Here is a 17,777-nt window from a genome sequence, read left to right as displayed (position 1 = left end):
TTTACCCAACATTCGGTATTCGGATTTTATTGAGCTGTTGTGTTGTTTTTACCTATTTTTATGCGTATTATTTACCTAAACCAGTGAAAACATTCAGGTTTACGTAAATTTACGTTGTTTTTATGTGTTCGCTTGGTAATATTTTCTTTGTGTGTACGTCAGTTTCGTGATTTCTGGAGTTTTGGTAACACTAAAGTTGCCAGATTTACTGAATGACGTAAGCAGAGTTGTCAAAGGGATAGGTAAAATATTACGATTTTTTCATTATAGCGTCCACCATTACGGCGCGTAAAAAGCTGGATAGATTTCTCCAAGCAAGATCTCACGAATATTAGCACCATTGCAATCGAAGATAGTGTGCGTAGAATCCATCTCTGTTCAATTAGTTTTTGTTCGAAATTCCTACAGCTAACCAAGAAATTTAAAAAGCTAACAAAGAAAACTATCTCACTAACACTAATGCATTACACCAATACAGAATCCAATGGAGAGCTCTTTCCAGCTTTTTACGCACTATGATGGCGGACGCTATAATGCAAAGTTCGTAATAAATAACCCACCTTTTTGACAACTCTGCTTACGTCAGTTTGGAGCCTTCATACAGTTTATGAAAAGAAAAATATATCTGGCAACATTTGTGTTGCCATTTTTTCAGAAATCGCAAATCTAACGTAAGCAAAGAGGTTCGAATATTACGAACACGCATTATAGCGACCGCCAGTATCCACCAATATCGTTCTCGTTTCATAAAGAAACTTATAGCGAATTTCTTTATTCCACTGAATGCGCGGAAATCTACGAGGGAATAGAGGAACGATATTGCGATTTACGATGCAAAAAAGAGATGCCAGATAGCCTCAGGTGGGACCTGAGAATGAAGAAATTCGCTATTAAAGAGTGGTTGGTCGAATTATCCAGCTTTTTATGCGCCATAATGGCAGGTGCTATAATGCGTGTTCGTAATTCAGCAAGTCTCTCTGCTTACGTCAGACTCGAGATTTCTGGAGTTTTGGCAACACTAATGTTGCCAGAATTATTGTTTTCCTTGCAAAATACATGAAAAGTCGAACTGATGTAAACAGATTTATCAAACGGGTAGGTAACATATTACGATTTTTTCATTACAGCGTCCGTCATTATAGCGCGTAAAAATCTGGATAGCGACCGCCATTATGGTGCATAAAAAGCTAGATCTTCTTGCCTCTAGAATTCCAGTGTAATAACATTTTTATGATATACCCTCGAAAATTGTGAAAAACTCTTGTGAGTATAATTGATAAAGTTTAGTGTGAAATCATAATAATTGCATTATAAAACCAACGGCTAAACCGATTTAAGTGCACAATTAATTAGAAAACGGATCTATTTGTTACTGCGATTTGTTTCAGTGCAGTGAATATGGTAAAGTTGCTATAATTTTTTTTATAGTACATCAATATTTGTTCGGTTTTCGGTTGTGAATGTTTCGGACTATAGGTTCTAGTCCGTCATTCTTTTAGGGTGTTCGGGCATGGTTTTTCGTTCATCCATCTTTTCCGTGTCGATACCTCTTGCGAGTTACACGTGTTCGTAGACAAAATGGTAAGTTTTAAAAAAATACCTTATGAGGTTTTTTTCTGTTTAGTTTTGCATTGGAAGTTTACCAGTGGATTAAAATTGATAATGCTAGTTAAGTCTATCGATAAACTAGTTTTTATGATGAGGGAAAATATTTCACTACGAATGTGTATTCGTTTATATATTTTGAAATTATAAAGCTAAATTGACTAGATAATTGACAAAAAAGGAATTTTATACCTACCTTCATATTTGCTGGTAACAATAATGTATAAATATTTGCTGGTAGAAATCCACGTTATTACTCAGGTTATTACTATTGTAGTACCTACGTCAGTCTAACCTCACTTTAAACTTTTCAGTCTCATCGTAAGTTCTCTGCGCCACGTCATGGCTCCATGGCGTTCTATCCAAAAAAACGTGCTTCTCGGCATCAAGGACGTATAAAGGCATTCCCGAAAGACGATCCATCGAAACCAGTGCATTTAACTGCTTTCCTTGCATATAAAGCTGGTATGACGCACATTGTGCGAGAGGCGGAGCGCCCCGGATCAAGTATGTACCTTTATTCGCTATTTATTAGTTCCAAATTTTTCGATGATGATCAATTTATTGTTTACGGTTATTTTCTGAGTAACTATGATTACAAACCAGTTTAGAACTAGGGCTGGCTGAAAAGTGACATATCAAACGAAAACTCTTGTTTATCGAACGTTGTTCACAGTATTCTGCTTTGACAATTCCAGAGATTAACAAAAAGGAAGTGGTTGAAGCTGTTACTATTTTGGAAACACCGCCCATTGCAATTGTAGGAGCCGTTGGTTATATTGAGACTCCCTTCGGACCACGTGCTTTGTGTAATGTCTGGGCTCAGCATCTATCGGAAGAATGCCGCCGTCGCTTCTATAAGAATTGGTAAGTGTTAAAAGGATAACTAAGTTACCTTTGCTCGATCTACAAGTTGAACAATCTGAATGATGAAATTTATCTTGTTTTACAAGATGTCTAAACACCCATGTTTGAAGCATTTTCACTGCTGCTTTCCTTCTGAATTCATTTTGTTCAATGCGTAAATTTTATTAGTATTATTTCACTGTACTAATTATTATCAAAAGCTCTTCGATCATAGTAAGAGGGCTAAAATTTGTCATGTGAGCCTATTTCTTTGTAACGCGGCGAGAAATATAGGTGACCATGGCTTGGGTAAATGGCCTCCGCTCAAGAAGAGATCCTTGAAGAGGACACTTCCCACTTTTCTCTACTTCTTTTATCCGAACATTTTTCGTTTGATCTAAGGCATGCGAGCAAGAAGAAGGCTTTTACGAAAGCCTCCAAGAAGTGGACCGACGATCTAGGCAAGAAGTCTATTGAGGACAACTTTAAGAAAATGATACGATACTGCAAGTTTATCCGCGTCATCGCTCATTCACAGGTAATGGTTTTATTGAATAAGAAATATGTTGACATAACCTGGATGAACTGTTGTCGCAAGACGATAGAATCATCTAAAATAGAGGGCCGACTCTGCTTTCACCATGCACGGTTGTTCCTCAATGTCACAGAAAAAATCACCCTTCGGGAGGTGATGGATGGTATATTCCTAATCTTTCGTGTAGCTCTTCGGGCCGTGATCGCGTAGATAAACCATACCAGCCACATGCCCAATAACAAATTTTTGTTCGCAGTTTTAACAGATCAGCTGTTTTTTTGCCATAGATTCGTCTTATCAAGCAGGGTCAAAAGAAGGCTCACATTATCGAGATACAGTTGAACGGTGGAACTATTGAAGATAAAGTCAACTGGGTAAAAAATCATCTGGAGAAACCGATACCGGTCTCGCAAGTATTTGCGCAGGATGAAATGATTGATTGTGTCGCCGTAACTAAGGGTAAAGGTTTCAAGGGAGTTACCAGCCGTTGGCACACCAAGAAACTTCCGCGCAAAACGCACAAAGGTTTGCGCAAAGTAGCTTGTATTGGTGCTTGGCATCCATCCCGTGTCGCCTTCACTGTTGCTCGTGCTGGTCAGAAAGGTTATCACCATCGTACCGAAATTAACAAGAAGATCTATCGTATTGGAGCAGGAATTCACACTAAGGATGGAAAGGTAACTATAGATCTGTAATTGTGCAGTTTAAAATCACAACAATGATGAAATCACGTGTAGCCGACATCATTTTTACTACATTTTTATGAATATCAAATGTTTACATAATGATAGGACTGATGGATATATGTGTCAATTCGATAAACTAAATCTCGGATAAGCAATAACGGAACAAATTGTTTACAGATCATCAAAAATAGTGCAGCAACCGAATATGATCTAACGGATAAATCGATTACACCAATGGGTGGCTTCCCATTTTACGGTGAGATCAACAACGATTTTCTCATGATCAAAGGATGCTGTATCGGGGCCAAGCGGCGTGTTATTACGCTGCGCAAATCGCTGTTGGTACATACTAAGCGTTCTGCACTGGAACAAATCAATCTTAAATTCATCGACACCTCTTCCAAAATTGGACACGGTCGTTTCCAGACACCAGCAGATAAACGTGCCTACTACGGTGTCCTTAAGAAAGATCGTATCCGCGAGGAAAAGGCCCAGGCTGCTTCAGCTGCAGCAGCTGCAAAATCTTCAGCTTAGGCTAGATACATTCAACATTTGTATTTGCATAGCCATTAATACATTTGCCTGTACATGCAGCATTAAAATGTGGTTGAAACATTTTTTCTTAAGAATATATCCGATTATGAACATACACTAAGGTCGCTTTTTACGCGGGTTTTTTTACGCGGATTCCGGAATTTACGCGGTTTTTTTACGCGGATTCCGGATTTTACGCGGTTTTTTTTAGGCGGCACGTTTCCCCCGCGTAAAAAGCGACTTCAGTGTTTTATACTACGACTATGCTACCGCTCTTCGCATGTCGGTCCCATAGCAAAAAACTTAAGAGGAGAAAACTTCCACTGAATTATTTTATCAATTTTGGTTATTTCGTGTCCGCATAGTTTATATTTTTCTATTAGAATAACAGCTATGGGGCCGTTCAATAATTACGTAAGCATATTTTTCCACTTTTTCAACCCCCCTCCCTCCCTTGTAACTTCGTAATTATTGAACGGCCCCTATGTGACTGACATGCGAATAAACTTCGATCTGGTCAGCTAAAAATATTCGCATAACCGTTCTCAACCATATTTAATAGTTTCATCGTTCATAGTGGCAAGTAGGTATAGTTGGTGAACTGTAATTAACGTAATTAAAGTTTAGATGTCTGGTGATGCCATACGCCACCAGCGCAGTTCTGCTCTTCGGTAGGTTTTATTACAAAAAATTCGGCAGGTGGATATTACAAAAGATAACGTTTGTATTCAAAGTTTGAATGCGTTTTCACATTTTTTTTGTGAATGTTAGGTAGAACCACAGACAAACAGACGTGCCTCTTCGAAGAAAAATCCTGAAAAATCTTCGTCCTTATTCGAAACGTTACACTCGTGCGCCACCATGTAAGCTTACTGTCTATTAACTTCTTTTCGTAAAACGGTTTTTGTCTGCTAATGGGTGTGCGCGCTTGCTTAAATTAACACCAGTGGCATTACTGACGGTCTTTGTCTTTGATAATGCATGTACCGTGAGGCGTCCTAATTCTGCGCGGCTCCTAATTCTGCGCACTTCGTACCAAAATGTTGATGCCGTTTAGTAAGAAAGGAAACATAAGCTGAAAGCTAACAGTTAATATATAGGAAATCACTTCCAAACTTCATTTTTGAAAATCTGCTTTCAATTGATATTTTTTTAACATTTTAATACGAAGTGCGCAGAATTAGGAAACGCGCAGAATTAGGGCACCTTACGGTACACGCTTGCTTATAGCGACACTAGCGGCATTATTGCCCACTAAGCAAAATTTTAAAATAATCGTTATTTTTCCAGTCGATGAAATCGTCATCGAGTGGCACGTCGGTTTGTCTGTGATAATAGGTACATCAGGTTATAGATCATAGGGCAATCCACGGGTGACGTTTCACTGCTTGTACGTTTGTTATTGTTGCTGTTTTTCAAGCTGATCGCAACTGTCTCATGGATTGCCTTATTGCACGATGACGTCACAAAAAAGAAAAAAAAAGGGATTTGACAGTTGTCGCGGGTTTGTTTACATAGTAAAATAAACCAAAAGATTACAGTAACGAATTCGCGTAGGCGGAGAGTTTTCACATCTCTTTCGTACTCGTATCATTCATTTTAACTCCTATCACTAAACAGTGAATGGAAAAAAAATCTAACACCATGTAAACAAACCTGTGGAAAGTGTCAGAAAAGAATGGGTAATTTTTCGTGTGCAATGATCTATTTTGCGCGTTTTCTTAAAATTATTTTGTTTCAGATGATTTGTAATTTTATTGCTCTGATGCGTGCAGACTGATTCAACCGAGCTGACAATAAATCTGGTATAAGAAAGAACGATTCGATCGAATTAATTTAATATTCCAACACATTTACTAATACTTTAGTATAATTTCAATATTTATTAGCGCAAAACTACAGTTAATTTCTTATTTCGATAACAGTGGCAATACCTTGATCAGGGCGAGACTGTACTTCTTGCCACTCCTCCGGATGCGCCTTTTTGCGATGCTTGTAAAGGTTAGAGATGTATCCAAACGTTTTAAAACAAAAAGCACACTGGTACAAACTCGTTCTAGTGTGAGTCGTCATATGTTCGGTCATTGTCAATCGCATCGAGAATCCTTTTCCGCACACTTCACATTTGAATGGTCTCGAATTGATAGTTGCCGAACAAGTGTTAGTACGATGGCGAACCATGTGAAACTTAGTGCGGAACTCTTTGCCGCACATATTGCAATTGACGGGAGCCTCCTTTGAGTGAATTACTTTCATATGTTTTGTTAGGCTTGCACCACGACGCATTTCTTTACCGCATATTTCACATTTCACCGGTTTGCGTAACTCAGCATCATGCTCGCTTTTGTGAGATTCAAGACCACTGCGTGTTTTGAACATTTTCGGACATTGCTCACACATGAACATTTCGTCGGTATGAGCGGAACGTTTATGAGCACTGATTGCTTTTTTGCTGAAACTGTGAAAAGTATCAGATATAGCGCAAGACTAGTTTCGCTGCATCAACTTACGGTTTGTTGCAGATATCGCATGTAACATCTTTAATAGCATGCACGCGATCAATGTGATTCCTAAGGTTTAACACACAACGGAACATTTTGCCACAATGTTCGCAACTATAGTTTTTCTCCTGGGGTTCCGTTTGGCCATGAGCCTTAAATTTGTGCTTTTCGAGAAACTGGAATACTTCACCGCATATATCGCACCTGAATAGACGTTAATTATGTGTTCAAATATTTAGTGCAATGAAACTGTAATCAGAATTTAATTCAAGTTTTCGATACGATTTTGAAATAAGTGATGAAGGGTCATACACGAATTGTGTGAGGAGACCATTTTACATTCGAAATACTATAGCACTCCATTTTGTTGAATCACCCCTTTTCCCAGTGAACGTGCATAAGAAATTTTGATATTTCTCTCTCTAAACTAGAAACTTGTACATGACCCCTGAATAGAAAACTTAATACAAAACCTAAATAACTAGCTTTACTCAATTTGACTGTGCTATTTGGAAGCGCACCTGTCGTAAAAAAACAAGACTAGTGAAAAGCGATACAAAGTCCTACCTGTACCGTTCAGGATTCTCATGTACATCTACATGTATCATTAATTGTTGCCGGCAAACATTTTTTTTGAAACATATCGGGCATTTAAGGTATGGTGTTTTGTTGTGCTCACCAGCCATGTGGAGTTTAAGATCCCAAAAGTTTTCGTACGTTACACCATCGTTCTTTTCTTCATCGCAAATTTCACAAGAAATTTTCTTATAAAACGCAATCAATTCATCATCACGTCCTTTTTCTCGTTTTATGACAATTTTTCTTCCATGCAATCGCTCATGCTTGTCGCGAGCACGTTCCAATTCAAACCGTCGTGGACATATCGCGCATGGGAACGGTAATGATTCCTCCATCTGAAGACGATGGGCCCGCATGTGCTTTTTTAATGTGATTTTTTGATCAGTGACCTTACCGCAAATTTTACATCTGTGAAGCAAAACAATTAATAAGCTTTATTGTGAAACTTTGACCAATCTATTCGTACTTGTTTTTATCTGGATCATCGTGAGTTTCCATATGATTGATAAATCCACCTGGCGTAAAGCATTTTCGATCGCATTTTGTGCACTTCAAGTAAGCCGGTTCCTGGTGGAATTCTCGATAATGTAAATTAGCATGGTGAAACCGATCAAATTCAACGCGTTCCGGACATAAATGACATACAAATTCTTCTATATATTTAAACAACCTTTCATCTCTGGCTCGTTTGCTGCCTATTCTAGAACGATCGCCATCATTTGAACCAGTATCTGAATCATATTTGTTTCGAGTTAATCTTTTCTTAAATTTTCTGCGTTTTTTAACCTTATGGCGCAATTCAGAATCTTTTGAACTTTCACCCTGCTCGGTTTCATTTGAGGTGTCTAAATCCGTCTCTTTTTTAACCGCAATAGCTTTTGGAGGCCTGCCACGACGTTTTTTTATTTTGGGAATTTCTACTGCTTTTAATTTTCCTTCTTTTGGCTCCGTCTTATAATCCAAATCATTGTCATCGTCGAAATCGTCTGCAAAACAGTCTCCATCTATATCTTCCGCATCAGACTCTGTAATCTCTGCTTTATATTGACATACTGGAGTCGATGTATTTCTTTTAGGACGAACTGCTTCAGACGATGACACCTCTGTTGTTTGTTTACCGATAAAACCGATAATAGAGCTATCGGCAACTCCATCGGTGCTGCGATTTTGATCATCTTCGTCTAAAGGTTCGACTTTTACTTCATCAATCGGATGAAATTCAAAATCTATAAGAAACATATATCTGTCACGATTGATTGCTGCTTGATAATGAATATTCACTACCTGGTTGCACATCAATTTGCACTGTTCGAGAATCAGGTTCGTTTGTCTCTAAATGTAGTTTTTCCAACTTGCAATAGAACAAATGAAAATCATAAACATTTTTCCAACAATCTGCGCAAACATAGCATTGGCCACTAGGTTTCAACTGCAAAACAATGGGATTAGGATTTTTACCCATGAACCCATGGATTTATATGCATATAATATATCAATTACCTCAAACCATAAATGTTTTGAAATAATGGCCGAAATATCCATAGACTGGTTCTCCTCGCAATAGATGTCTAAGAACCATTTTGATTTAGTGGTAAAACACAGTGCACAACTTTCAGTTTTCACCATTTTACCTCAATTTTTTCCCATTTTGCGTCAAAACTGCTAATGAATGAAGATGCCACAAAACCAACCCTCTATGTTGTGTTGCAATATTCATGCGTTATTTTTGACAGCAATGGCCTATACCACAGACTTGAAAGAAAGATATACAACTTCTGTGTTGAATCATAATTTAAGATTATTTAGTCCCTAGATAAGTAATGTACTGAGAGGGAGAAACGGGTACGAAGCTGTGTGAGTGTCAAAATTAACCAGAATGAGCTGTCATTGACTGTCAATTTGAACCAAGGCAAAAAAAGCATTTTTTTGCGATGAGTATTGTTATAACTGAAAGGTATCGCGTTGCTCGAAAAAATATTCATCGTAAACAGTGTTTGTATTAGATGCCGTTTTGCAAAATGTTTTGGTTTGTTTTTACGTAAGATAATAAATTTCATAAGCTTCAAGTAATAATCATGCTAGTAGCGTAGATCGATTATTAAACTTGCGCTTCCCGTTATTTAAGGCTTTGGTTACAATTTCGAGCACACTTCATCACTGTCGAACTCAAAACTTTTATACAACTGAAAAAACTTTTACAACGGCAAATTGGAAAAAGACACAGACTCGAAAAATTAGTCTGTAAAATTTGCACATTCAGTATTCCTGATGTTACTACAAACTTCGTTTGAGTCATGCATGCGTTACAGCAAGAAGATAGTTACACCACATACTTAGACATACGTAACACTGGCGATTTTTTTTGGTACTCTTTGCCCCACATCACCCGGTACCAACACCAGTTTGAACTGCTCGACGAAAATGAACGGAATAAATTTTCTTCATCGCGGCTCTACTCGAGCCCTTAACAAAATCCCTTAAGAAACTGTCAAAAAGTTGTTTACAAAATCAATGCTGCATTTTTCGAGTGGGAACGAGACAAATGCAGGGCTGCGCAGGTACAAAACCTCCATAAACTACTCAAACAGAGGTTTGTTTTACAGAGGTTGGTACTTTCGAGTAGTTCATTTTGTACCAACTTTTTTGGAAGATTTCTTCCTGAGTGTTACGTATGTCTTATGTATGTGGTTACACGCTATCAGAAAACGACGCTTGTGCGTGTTCTCTGTTTTGAGTGTAGCATTCGTTTCTCCCTCCCAGGTTATGTATATGCCTTGTTCAGACTACCTGATATCGCCAGATGATATCGGATGTCACCTCGAGCGTTCACATTAGAGTGAGCTGATATGATTTGACATTTGCTTTGGTAATTGAAAAGAGAAGAAAACGAAAACAGGTCAAAACTAAAGCAAGACAACAAGAGCAATGGGATTAGGATAGAGATGTCAGCGAGTTGGCTCGCACCAACGCGAACTCTCATATGAATTGTCAACATGTGCGGGATGAAAATAGCAAAAAATATTTCCTTCCTTTTTTTTCGCATGCAACGCGAAGGTCGAAATTTGTAGGGTTGCGTCAAAAGTCTTTTGGCCGTGTTGCCAACTGCTTGAATTGTGGTTATTATTGGTTTTCGAACATGATATCCGCGATAGCATGCAGCCGAGGTGATATCCGTTGACAGCTCGATTGTATGGGATATCAGGTAATATGGATGGTGATATGGCCTCGATAGCACGAATCGCCTGATATCAGGTGATATGCGGTGTAGTGTGAACGGGGTATAAGTATGTGGTTCACCCATATACCAACTGTCATTGTAGCAATTTTGGAGCGATTTTTATTCTTCATTTATTAATTTTAATCGAAGGACAATGATATAAAGTTTTAAAAATCACGTTTTACTCAGAAAATTACCACATACTTAGACATACGTAACACTGGCGATTTTTTTGGTACTCTTTGCCCCACATCACCCGGTACCAACACCAGTTTGAACTGCTCGACGAAAATGAACGGAATGAATTTTCTTCATCGCGGCTCTACTCGAGCCCATAATAAAATCCCTTAAGAAACTGTCAAAAAGTTGTTTACAAAATAAATGCTGCATTTTTCGAGTGGGAACGAGACAAATGCAGGGCTGCGCAGGTACACAACCTCCATAAAATGCTCAGAGGTTTTTTTTACAGAGGTTGGTACTTTCGAGTAGTTCATTTTGTACCAACTTTTTTGGAAGATTTCTTCCTGAGTGTTACGTATGTCTTATGTATGTGAAATTACTCTCTTTTAGCTGATATATAAAAATCAGAGATTCGTGAATAGCTAAACAACCCAATTGTCAACATGTGCGGGATGAAAATAGCAAAAATATTTCCTTCCTTTTTTCTCGCATGCAACGCGAAGTTCGAAATTTGTAGGGTTGCGTCAAATGTCTGTTGGCCGTGTTGCCAACTGCTTGAAATGTGGTTATTATTGGTTTTCGAACATGGTTCCGCGATAGCTAGAGTGCCTGTAAATATATAGAGTGGCGACACTGTCAAAATTGGAATAAAAATTATCCGTCAGTGTCATTCCAATTGAGCAAACAACCTATTAAACACGTGTGGGGAAAAGGGAAAGTGCAGACATACGTCCAAGCTGAGTTCTAAACTTGTGTAAAGTTTTTTGTAGTAGCAATCCGTAACCAGATAGCACTACCAGTACCGCCAGCGAAGTTCGAAATTTGTAGGGTTGCGTCAAAAGTCTTTTGGCCGTGTTGCCAACTGCTTGAATTGTGGTTATTATTGGTTTTCGAACATGATATCCGCGAAAGCATGTAGCCGAGGTGATATCCGTTGACAGCTCGATTGTATGGGATATCAGGTAATATGGATGGTGATATGGCCTCGATAGCCTGATATCAGGTGATATGCAGAGTAGTGTGAACGGAGTATAAGACCGTCGTCTTTATCTCTGGTGCTTTTTTCAACGTATAAACCTTTTTTTCCGGTTTTATTGATGTTTTTGTTACATAAGACCTATGTTGTTTCCGTTATCACATAGGACCTATCTGATTGGTCTCGTAGTTAATATTGGTGACACATTGGACCTTTGATTCAATGGCTTTAAAGGCCTAATAAAAACAAATGCATATATTATTATGATCAACGTATGATATTCGAATTCGCGATTCATTTCCATAGAAATATTGTCTATATTTTCTCACGAAATTCAATTTCTTTTACTAGCATTATTCTTACACTAAATTCTTCTTTGAGGATCAAAATAAATAGGAATCTATTGGCCACATGCGCATGAACGTAGAGGTGAGGGTGTAGTCGTCTGTGAAATGACCGTAAAAGACGAAGTGGGAGGTCAAAAGGAAAATGGAAATGTAAGGCTTAATCAAGAAGGAAAATGTCAAGTGATAGCTCATACAAGAAGATTAGAAATGTATAAATATCTGAAATAGTTTAATAAAATTTCTGCTGGTTCCATTTTTCACTCTAAATAAGGAATTTCGGATAGCCAACAGCACAACTATACCAAACATTCAAAACCTAACATTCACACACATATGAGCATACATTTCAAATACATCACGCAAAAAATCCAGATGACTAATTCTTACCGGAAATTCAGCTTATCGGAATTTCCGGTCCGGAATAAATCCTAAAATGGCCAAATTTTGCCTAATCCAGGTTCCTGGAAAACAACTTAAGATGACCAAATATCATCCATTATGAGTATTGCGGAAACGTTACACCCAGAGGCCAGAAATCAACTTAGGACGTCATTTTAAATTTCTAAATACATAGTAGCTTCTAAATTTCTGGAAAACAACCTTAAAGTAGGCTGACCAGACGTACCGTTTTGAACGGGACAGTACCGTTTTTTCAACTATTTTTAACCGTCCCGTCTTTTTACTATTTTGTACCGTTTTAGGACACTGCTTGAAAAATTTCCAAATAAAGCTTTGCGTTGAAATTTTCCCATAATGGAAAATAAGTTTCCAATCAGCCAGGATTTTTTTAATATTACTGAGTACATTTTGCGCCTTCCTGATAGCACCGCACCACTGGAAAGGGCATCCCCTATCGTGGAAAAGTCGGGATTGAAGTTGAGACCATGACAATTATTAGTCAATCATGCAAGTGACAAATTTTAGGAACCTATTGCAAAAAATCACACTCTTCTACGCAAAATTTATCAAACGCTAAGTATCGTACAGGATCCGGTAGGTTCATCAGAGCCTGCCACAAAAGATAATTAATATGATGGTCGCAATGGCTCTTTTAGTCCGAATGCCCTTCAGGCATACAAAAAAAAAAAAGGTTCGTCAAAGCAACGAATAATTGTTTTCTTGCTTTTGTTAGTGAAAGTTTCCAAAAACCAATCTTATTAATTGTCCCGTTTTTTAGACCCATTTGTTCCGTTTTTATCCCAAGTAAATCTGGTCAGCCTACCTTAAAGGGACAAACATCACCCAATGTTTTTCAGGAACATTATCCCGGGCCGCAAGCCGGGAGTAAACTCCATGTTTAGCTTTGGAACTCGATTTTGCAGCTTCCGGTTTCTGGAAAACATCCTTGAATTGTCAAGTACAATTCAATGAAGGTATATCCACGCATTTGGGTACATTTTGCCGCAGCGCCAAAACTGAAAGTTTGATTACAATAAAATTCAATAGTAACCTAAGCGGCAAATAGACCCTTCATTTGACACCAAGATAGGAAGAATCGGTCTTACCATCTCTGAGAAAAGTGAGTGCTAAAAAACACACACACACACACACACATGTACACCTATATACACTCGGCCATTTGGATCACTTTTCTACTTTTTTAATTAGCCAGTGATCGTTAGGAGAAAGTGTTTACTTTCATTATGTGATTTCACATTTTCATTAACAACGGACAAAGTTTGAATCCGATTACAATGAAATTCAATAGCAATCTATGGGGCAACTTGACCTTTCATTTGACACTAATTTTGTAAAATCGGTTCAGCCATCTCTGAGAAAAATGAGTGAGTTTAAATAACCGCAGGATAACTTTTCTTTACATAACTTTTGAACCATATGTTCAATCATTACGAAATTTAAAGGTTAAGGGTTTTGGAGACAGCTTGATCATTTGCAACCAGTTTTATTGAAATCGGTTGTGTGGTTTCTGAGACATTGATGTTTCGGTATTTTTCACATTTTGATACATAACCTCTAAACTAAAAATCCGATTACAATGAAATTCAGTAGCAACCTATGGCGCAACTAGACCTTTCATTTGCAATTAATTTCATGAAAATCGGTCCAGCCATCTCTGAGAAAAGTTGGTGAGAAAAAAAAGTTGCACATACACACACATACATACATAAACACAGAAAATGCGCAGTTCGTCGAACTGAGTCGAGTGGTATATGACATTCGGCCATTGGGACCACTTTTATACCTTTGGTTTTTCCAGTGATTGCTATACCTTTCTAGGAGAAAGGCAAAACGTAACAACTCAACCAGAAGCTCGGAAAGAAGGGCCGGAAGAAGGTGAACAGTTATACGTCTCTATGCCGTGGTTCGGATGACGCCAGTAGGACGGTAGTGACATGGCCGAGGATGGTACTGAGCGGCGATTAACGATTCAGCATCTGAAATCGTATTGCTAGTTTAAATACAGTTTTCAACTTTACAGAAATTATGACATTAAATCAGTGGATTGCATAGATGGATAGAATAGATTTCTCATACTATGAAAAAATGTTATGCAATTTTTAATCTTTGGACTTCGCTGACGCCAATCAATTCTCTCAGCGGCATCTAGGAAAACAAAGTATGAAAAATAACACAAATAATTCCGAAATAATTCCACAACTTACCGATAAAAAAGTGAAGATTAGACAAAGAATACTTTTTTCTAACTTTTTTTCACAGCGTTTTTCCGATAAAGAATTTTCAAGAAGTTATGAATTCTCATCACATAGGAGACTGCTGAGTAAAAATGGCTACAAAATAGTATAAGACCCTCATAACCTCCCTTGGCTCCTATCCTTCACCCGGAAGCACGCGACGTTGGGCTGTCAAAGCTGATACAACTTTGCGGCTCATCAGGATTGCGTAAATCTTTGAGACTCGAGATTGGAGCTCAACCCCCAAGCCCAGAGGAGAGGATACGAAAAATGAGTATTTAAAAAATAACATGCAGTGATATTAGCTTGAAATTAATTGTTGTTATAAATTGATTTTTATTTCGCGTACCATCATATACTGTTATATAATTAATACTCTTCAAGGACATTTTTTATTACATATCTGCATTCAGTATCACCATACGATTTATCTTACCGATGAACATTATTATCCATGTTTATTTGGAAATCGAACTGTTCATGTACCTATTTGCGTTTATAATCAGACTATGCCATGAGAACTATTGTTGGTACTGAGAGTTTAAATTCCAAAAAGGTACTTTGATATGGATCATCTCGCTATACGGTATTCATCTTTTTTTCTGAGTGGTTGTAGCCAGTTGCTTTCTATCATTTTTTCCTAAGTATGTTTACTTTTGTACAAATACTATGTATATTTCAGCAAATACTGCACTTACAACTCGTCCAAATGCGTGCGCTTTTATCATGTGCGTGTTACGCTTTGAATTACAGCTTAAAAGTTACTGTTTTATACCCCTGTATTAAATATGCAGCTCATTAACATGTCTTAGAGATGTAGATATTTTAGACATGTTCATTAAAAATAAGAATTGATTTAGACATGTAATCGGTTCGTGGTTGAGTTATGAAGCGCCTAATTGCTTTTAATTTGAAAGAATATTTTGTTTCAAAAGGTATCTAGCGCTAGTTAAACATAAATTTTTTCTACATAAATTAAAATATATTACCAATACGGAAATGTTAATAAATATACTAAGCATTTATCGACACTTTCTCTGTTCGTTTCGTTATACTATCTAGAGATCTATTAATAGATATTTACAGAGGATCAACGGTGTACGCAAAGCATTTTAGTGGCATTTTGTTGGCAAATAAGTAGCTGTATTAAAGGCAGTCGTATGTTACTTAGATTTATGCTAAATATGCTGTGAAATGGTTTGAACAGAGATGTTTTCCTTTTGAAATAAGGAACGATTGAGATTGTTTTACAGTTGAAGGTTTCTTTTTACGCGAAGGAAGTAGGTTTATCTATTTAATTTGACTAGAGTTGTGATAAGGCCTAAAATATTAATAATGAAATCGCATTTCAGCCTAAACTTCCTTCGCATTTTTGTTGATGGAAAATTTGCACCAAGATTTGAGCAAAAGAAGGATTGGCGTCACACAACTGCAATGTAATTAAATGCTTCTATGGAGTTACGTTGTAATAGACAACAATTCGGTAAATGCTGGCACGGTAATTTGAATACTATAACACTGGGAAATATGCGTTTGAAATTGAAAATCTTATTATGATAATCGGAATTAACAATGATTGTGTCTCGCCACCTTCATTAATATAAGATTAAGTAATTAAGTTAAGAAAATGTTCACTTTTAAGAACATAGAAACACATATATGTTAGCTACTCAATAATTTTAAAGCTCACATACAGTTAGACAGAACTGAAAAATCTATTCATTGTCGGTTACGTATTGAGGGTTGGGTGTATATATTATCTTATACAGCTGCTCGGTATATTTTCATCACATTTGGATCATGTACAATAACAAACGCATCAATTTGAAAAAGAGCATCTATCTATAAATATATGCACATCTCTTCAGTATCCACTATCGCACTTGCCTTTACATTCAATAAAACTCAAGACTTTGACGGGATAAATTAAAAAATTAAAATAATATACATATTTTATAGCTACTTTAATCGGATCACAGCAAATCAGCAAACAAACCGCCAAACCAAGCCATCACAAGCGGCAGGAAGAATTGCAGCAAAGCTCGCGTTATCGATAACGGTGGAATACGCTCACTGTTACTTCCGCCGGTAGCAGTTGACGTTCCACCGCCACTACTGCTGCCGCCGTCAACGACGGGAGTAGTTTTATGACTGGTGTAATCAAAACCACTATTCCTATCGGTATTATCTCCTGCGGCACCACCGGCCGGCGGTCCTGATGCTCCCGGGAAATGCGCATGTTCATCCAGTTCAGGCCAAGGCCCAAGTCCGGATCCATTTTCTTCTTCATCATCCAAGCCACTTCCGCCTCCAGAACCGCTTCCGTAGTAATTATCTTCTGCAAAGAACAAAAAAAAATCAATACATCGAGAAACGTATAGCATGTCTAGCTGATTCCCTGTTGTATCCCTAGTTCTTATGAAATCTATCCAAATTGCCTATTAGGTACGGCAAGTACTCGTTATGTCAAAAAGTCAGTGTATGGCACTGTTATTTCAAATGTGTCAAATGGCGGTTAGGACGTAAATCTAAAAGAGTGGCCAGCAAGCTTGAAAACCAATAAATGACACTCAAAAGGCAAAATACAGACCGATATCGAGTGAGACCATTCGTCATAGTCGGGTAGCCTGAGAGGCAATGAGTATTCTCCGCGATTCACTATACAGTGTTCTATCCAGTTAGTTCAAAGAGTAATACCTCGTTCTAAGAACAGACCTCGAATTTAGCTTAAATATTATGCTTAAATAATAATTACACTGTGCTATAGCGATTTAGAACTTCTGAATTGACCTAGTGTAGGTTGTAAGTCTTATTGAGTGTAACATTCGCTCATACTAGAAATTTTCCAAACACCCCCAAAATCTGAAGTTATGGTCAAAATACAGTTTTTTGGACCTCAGTGCATACAATTTTTTTTTAACTCAGTCATTTCTCAACCGATTTTCAACATTTAAGCAGTTTTGGAAAGAAGATAAACAGAGCTTTCAAAACATCTACTGGTTTGAACTAATAGCACTAAAACATGTTGAGTTATTTGAGTTTAAATTTAATTTTTTAGTTTTTTTCACGCAATTTTTCAATTTAATTTGAAATTTGCCACCTGTTTTTGTGAGGAAG

The 17,777-nt window shown here is 37.5% G+C and overlaps 3 protein-coding genes across 3 annotated transcripts in view; 1 reads left to right on the top strand and 2 right to left on the bottom strand.

The window, feature by feature from the left end:
* The first annotated feature begins 1,439 nt into the window (after positions 1-1,439).
* On the top strand, positions 1,440-4,274 carry LOC129733056 (60S ribosomal protein L3). Its single transcript, XM_055694610.1, has 6 exons — positions 1,440-1,581; positions 1,920-2,112; positions 2,304-2,472; positions 2,854-2,989; positions 3,274-3,663; positions 3,850-4,274. Exons 1-6 carry the CDS (start codon positions 1,579-1,581, stop codon positions 4,204-4,206), a joined length of 1,248 nt encoding a protein of 415 aa, XP_055550585.1. The 5' UTR covers positions 1,440-1,578; the 3' UTR covers positions 4,207-4,274.
* Positions 4,275-6,066: 1,792 nt separating this feature from the next.
* On the bottom strand, positions 6,067-9,028 carry LOC129733052 (zinc finger protein 678-like). Its single transcript, XM_055694603.1, has 6 exons — positions 8,787-9,028; positions 8,571-8,715; positions 7,753-8,512; positions 7,275-7,694; positions 6,717-6,911; positions 6,067-6,664 (listed from the first exon to the last, which is right to left on the bottom strand). The coding sequence occupies exons 1-6, from the start codon at positions 8,910-8,912 to the stop codon at positions 6,109-6,111; spliced, it is 2,202 nt and encodes a 733-aa protein (XP_055550578.1). The 5' UTR covers positions 8,913-9,028; the 3' UTR covers positions 6,067-6,108.
* A 5,948-nt stretch (positions 9,029-14,976) lies between these two features.
* LOC129733053 (glypican-6) overlaps positions 14,977-17,777 on the bottom strand; it is a 71,452-nt gene continuing 68,651 nt past the window's right edge. The window contains exon 8 of the mRNA XM_055694605.1: positions 14,977-16,998. Within this exon, the coding sequence (XP_055550580.1) occupies positions 16,634-16,998 (365 nt within the window). The 3' untranslated portion in view covers positions 14,977-16,633. The remainder of the gene's footprint in view (positions 16,999-17,777) is intronic.

The sequence above is a fragment of the Wyeomyia smithii genome, chromosome 3 (genome assembly GCF_029784165.1).
Source record: "Wyeomyia smithii strain HCP4-BCI-WySm-NY-G18 chromosome 3, ASM2978416v1, whole genome shotgun sequence".
NCBI lineage: Eukaryota > Metazoa > Arthropoda > Insecta > Diptera > Culicidae > Wyeomyia > Wyeomyia smithii.
The sequence above is the reverse complement of the archived record's forward strand: the minus strand, read 5'-3'. Positions and strand labels throughout refer to the sequence as shown.

What these genes read in the sequence shown, in the direction of transcription:
- LOC129733056 (XM_055694610.1), top strand. An exon ending in GGCGGAGCGCCCCGGATCAA is followed by an intron (nt 2,113 to 2,303) that starts GTATGTACCTTT and finishes TGACAATTCCAG; the next exon opens with AGATTAACAAAAAGGAAGTG. An exon ending in TTCACACTAAGGATGGAAAG is followed by an intron (nt 3,664 to 3,849) that starts GTAACTATAGAT and finishes AATTGTTTACAG; the next exon opens with ATCATCAAAAATAGTGCAGC.
- LOC129733052 (XM_055694603.1), bottom strand. Translation starts at nt 8,912, where the DNA reads ATGGTGAAAACTGAAAGTTGTGCACTGTGTTTTACCACTAAATCAAAA. An exon ending in GCAAATTGATGTGCAACCAG is followed by an intron (nt 8,513 to 8,570) that starts GTAGTGAATATT and finishes TGTTTCTTATAG; the next exon opens with ATTTTGAATTTCATCCGATT. An exon ending in GATGATCCAGATAAAAACAA is followed by an intron (nt 7,695 to 7,752) that starts GTACGAATAGAT and finishes TTTGCTTCACAG; the next exon opens with ATGTAAAATTTGCGGTAAGG.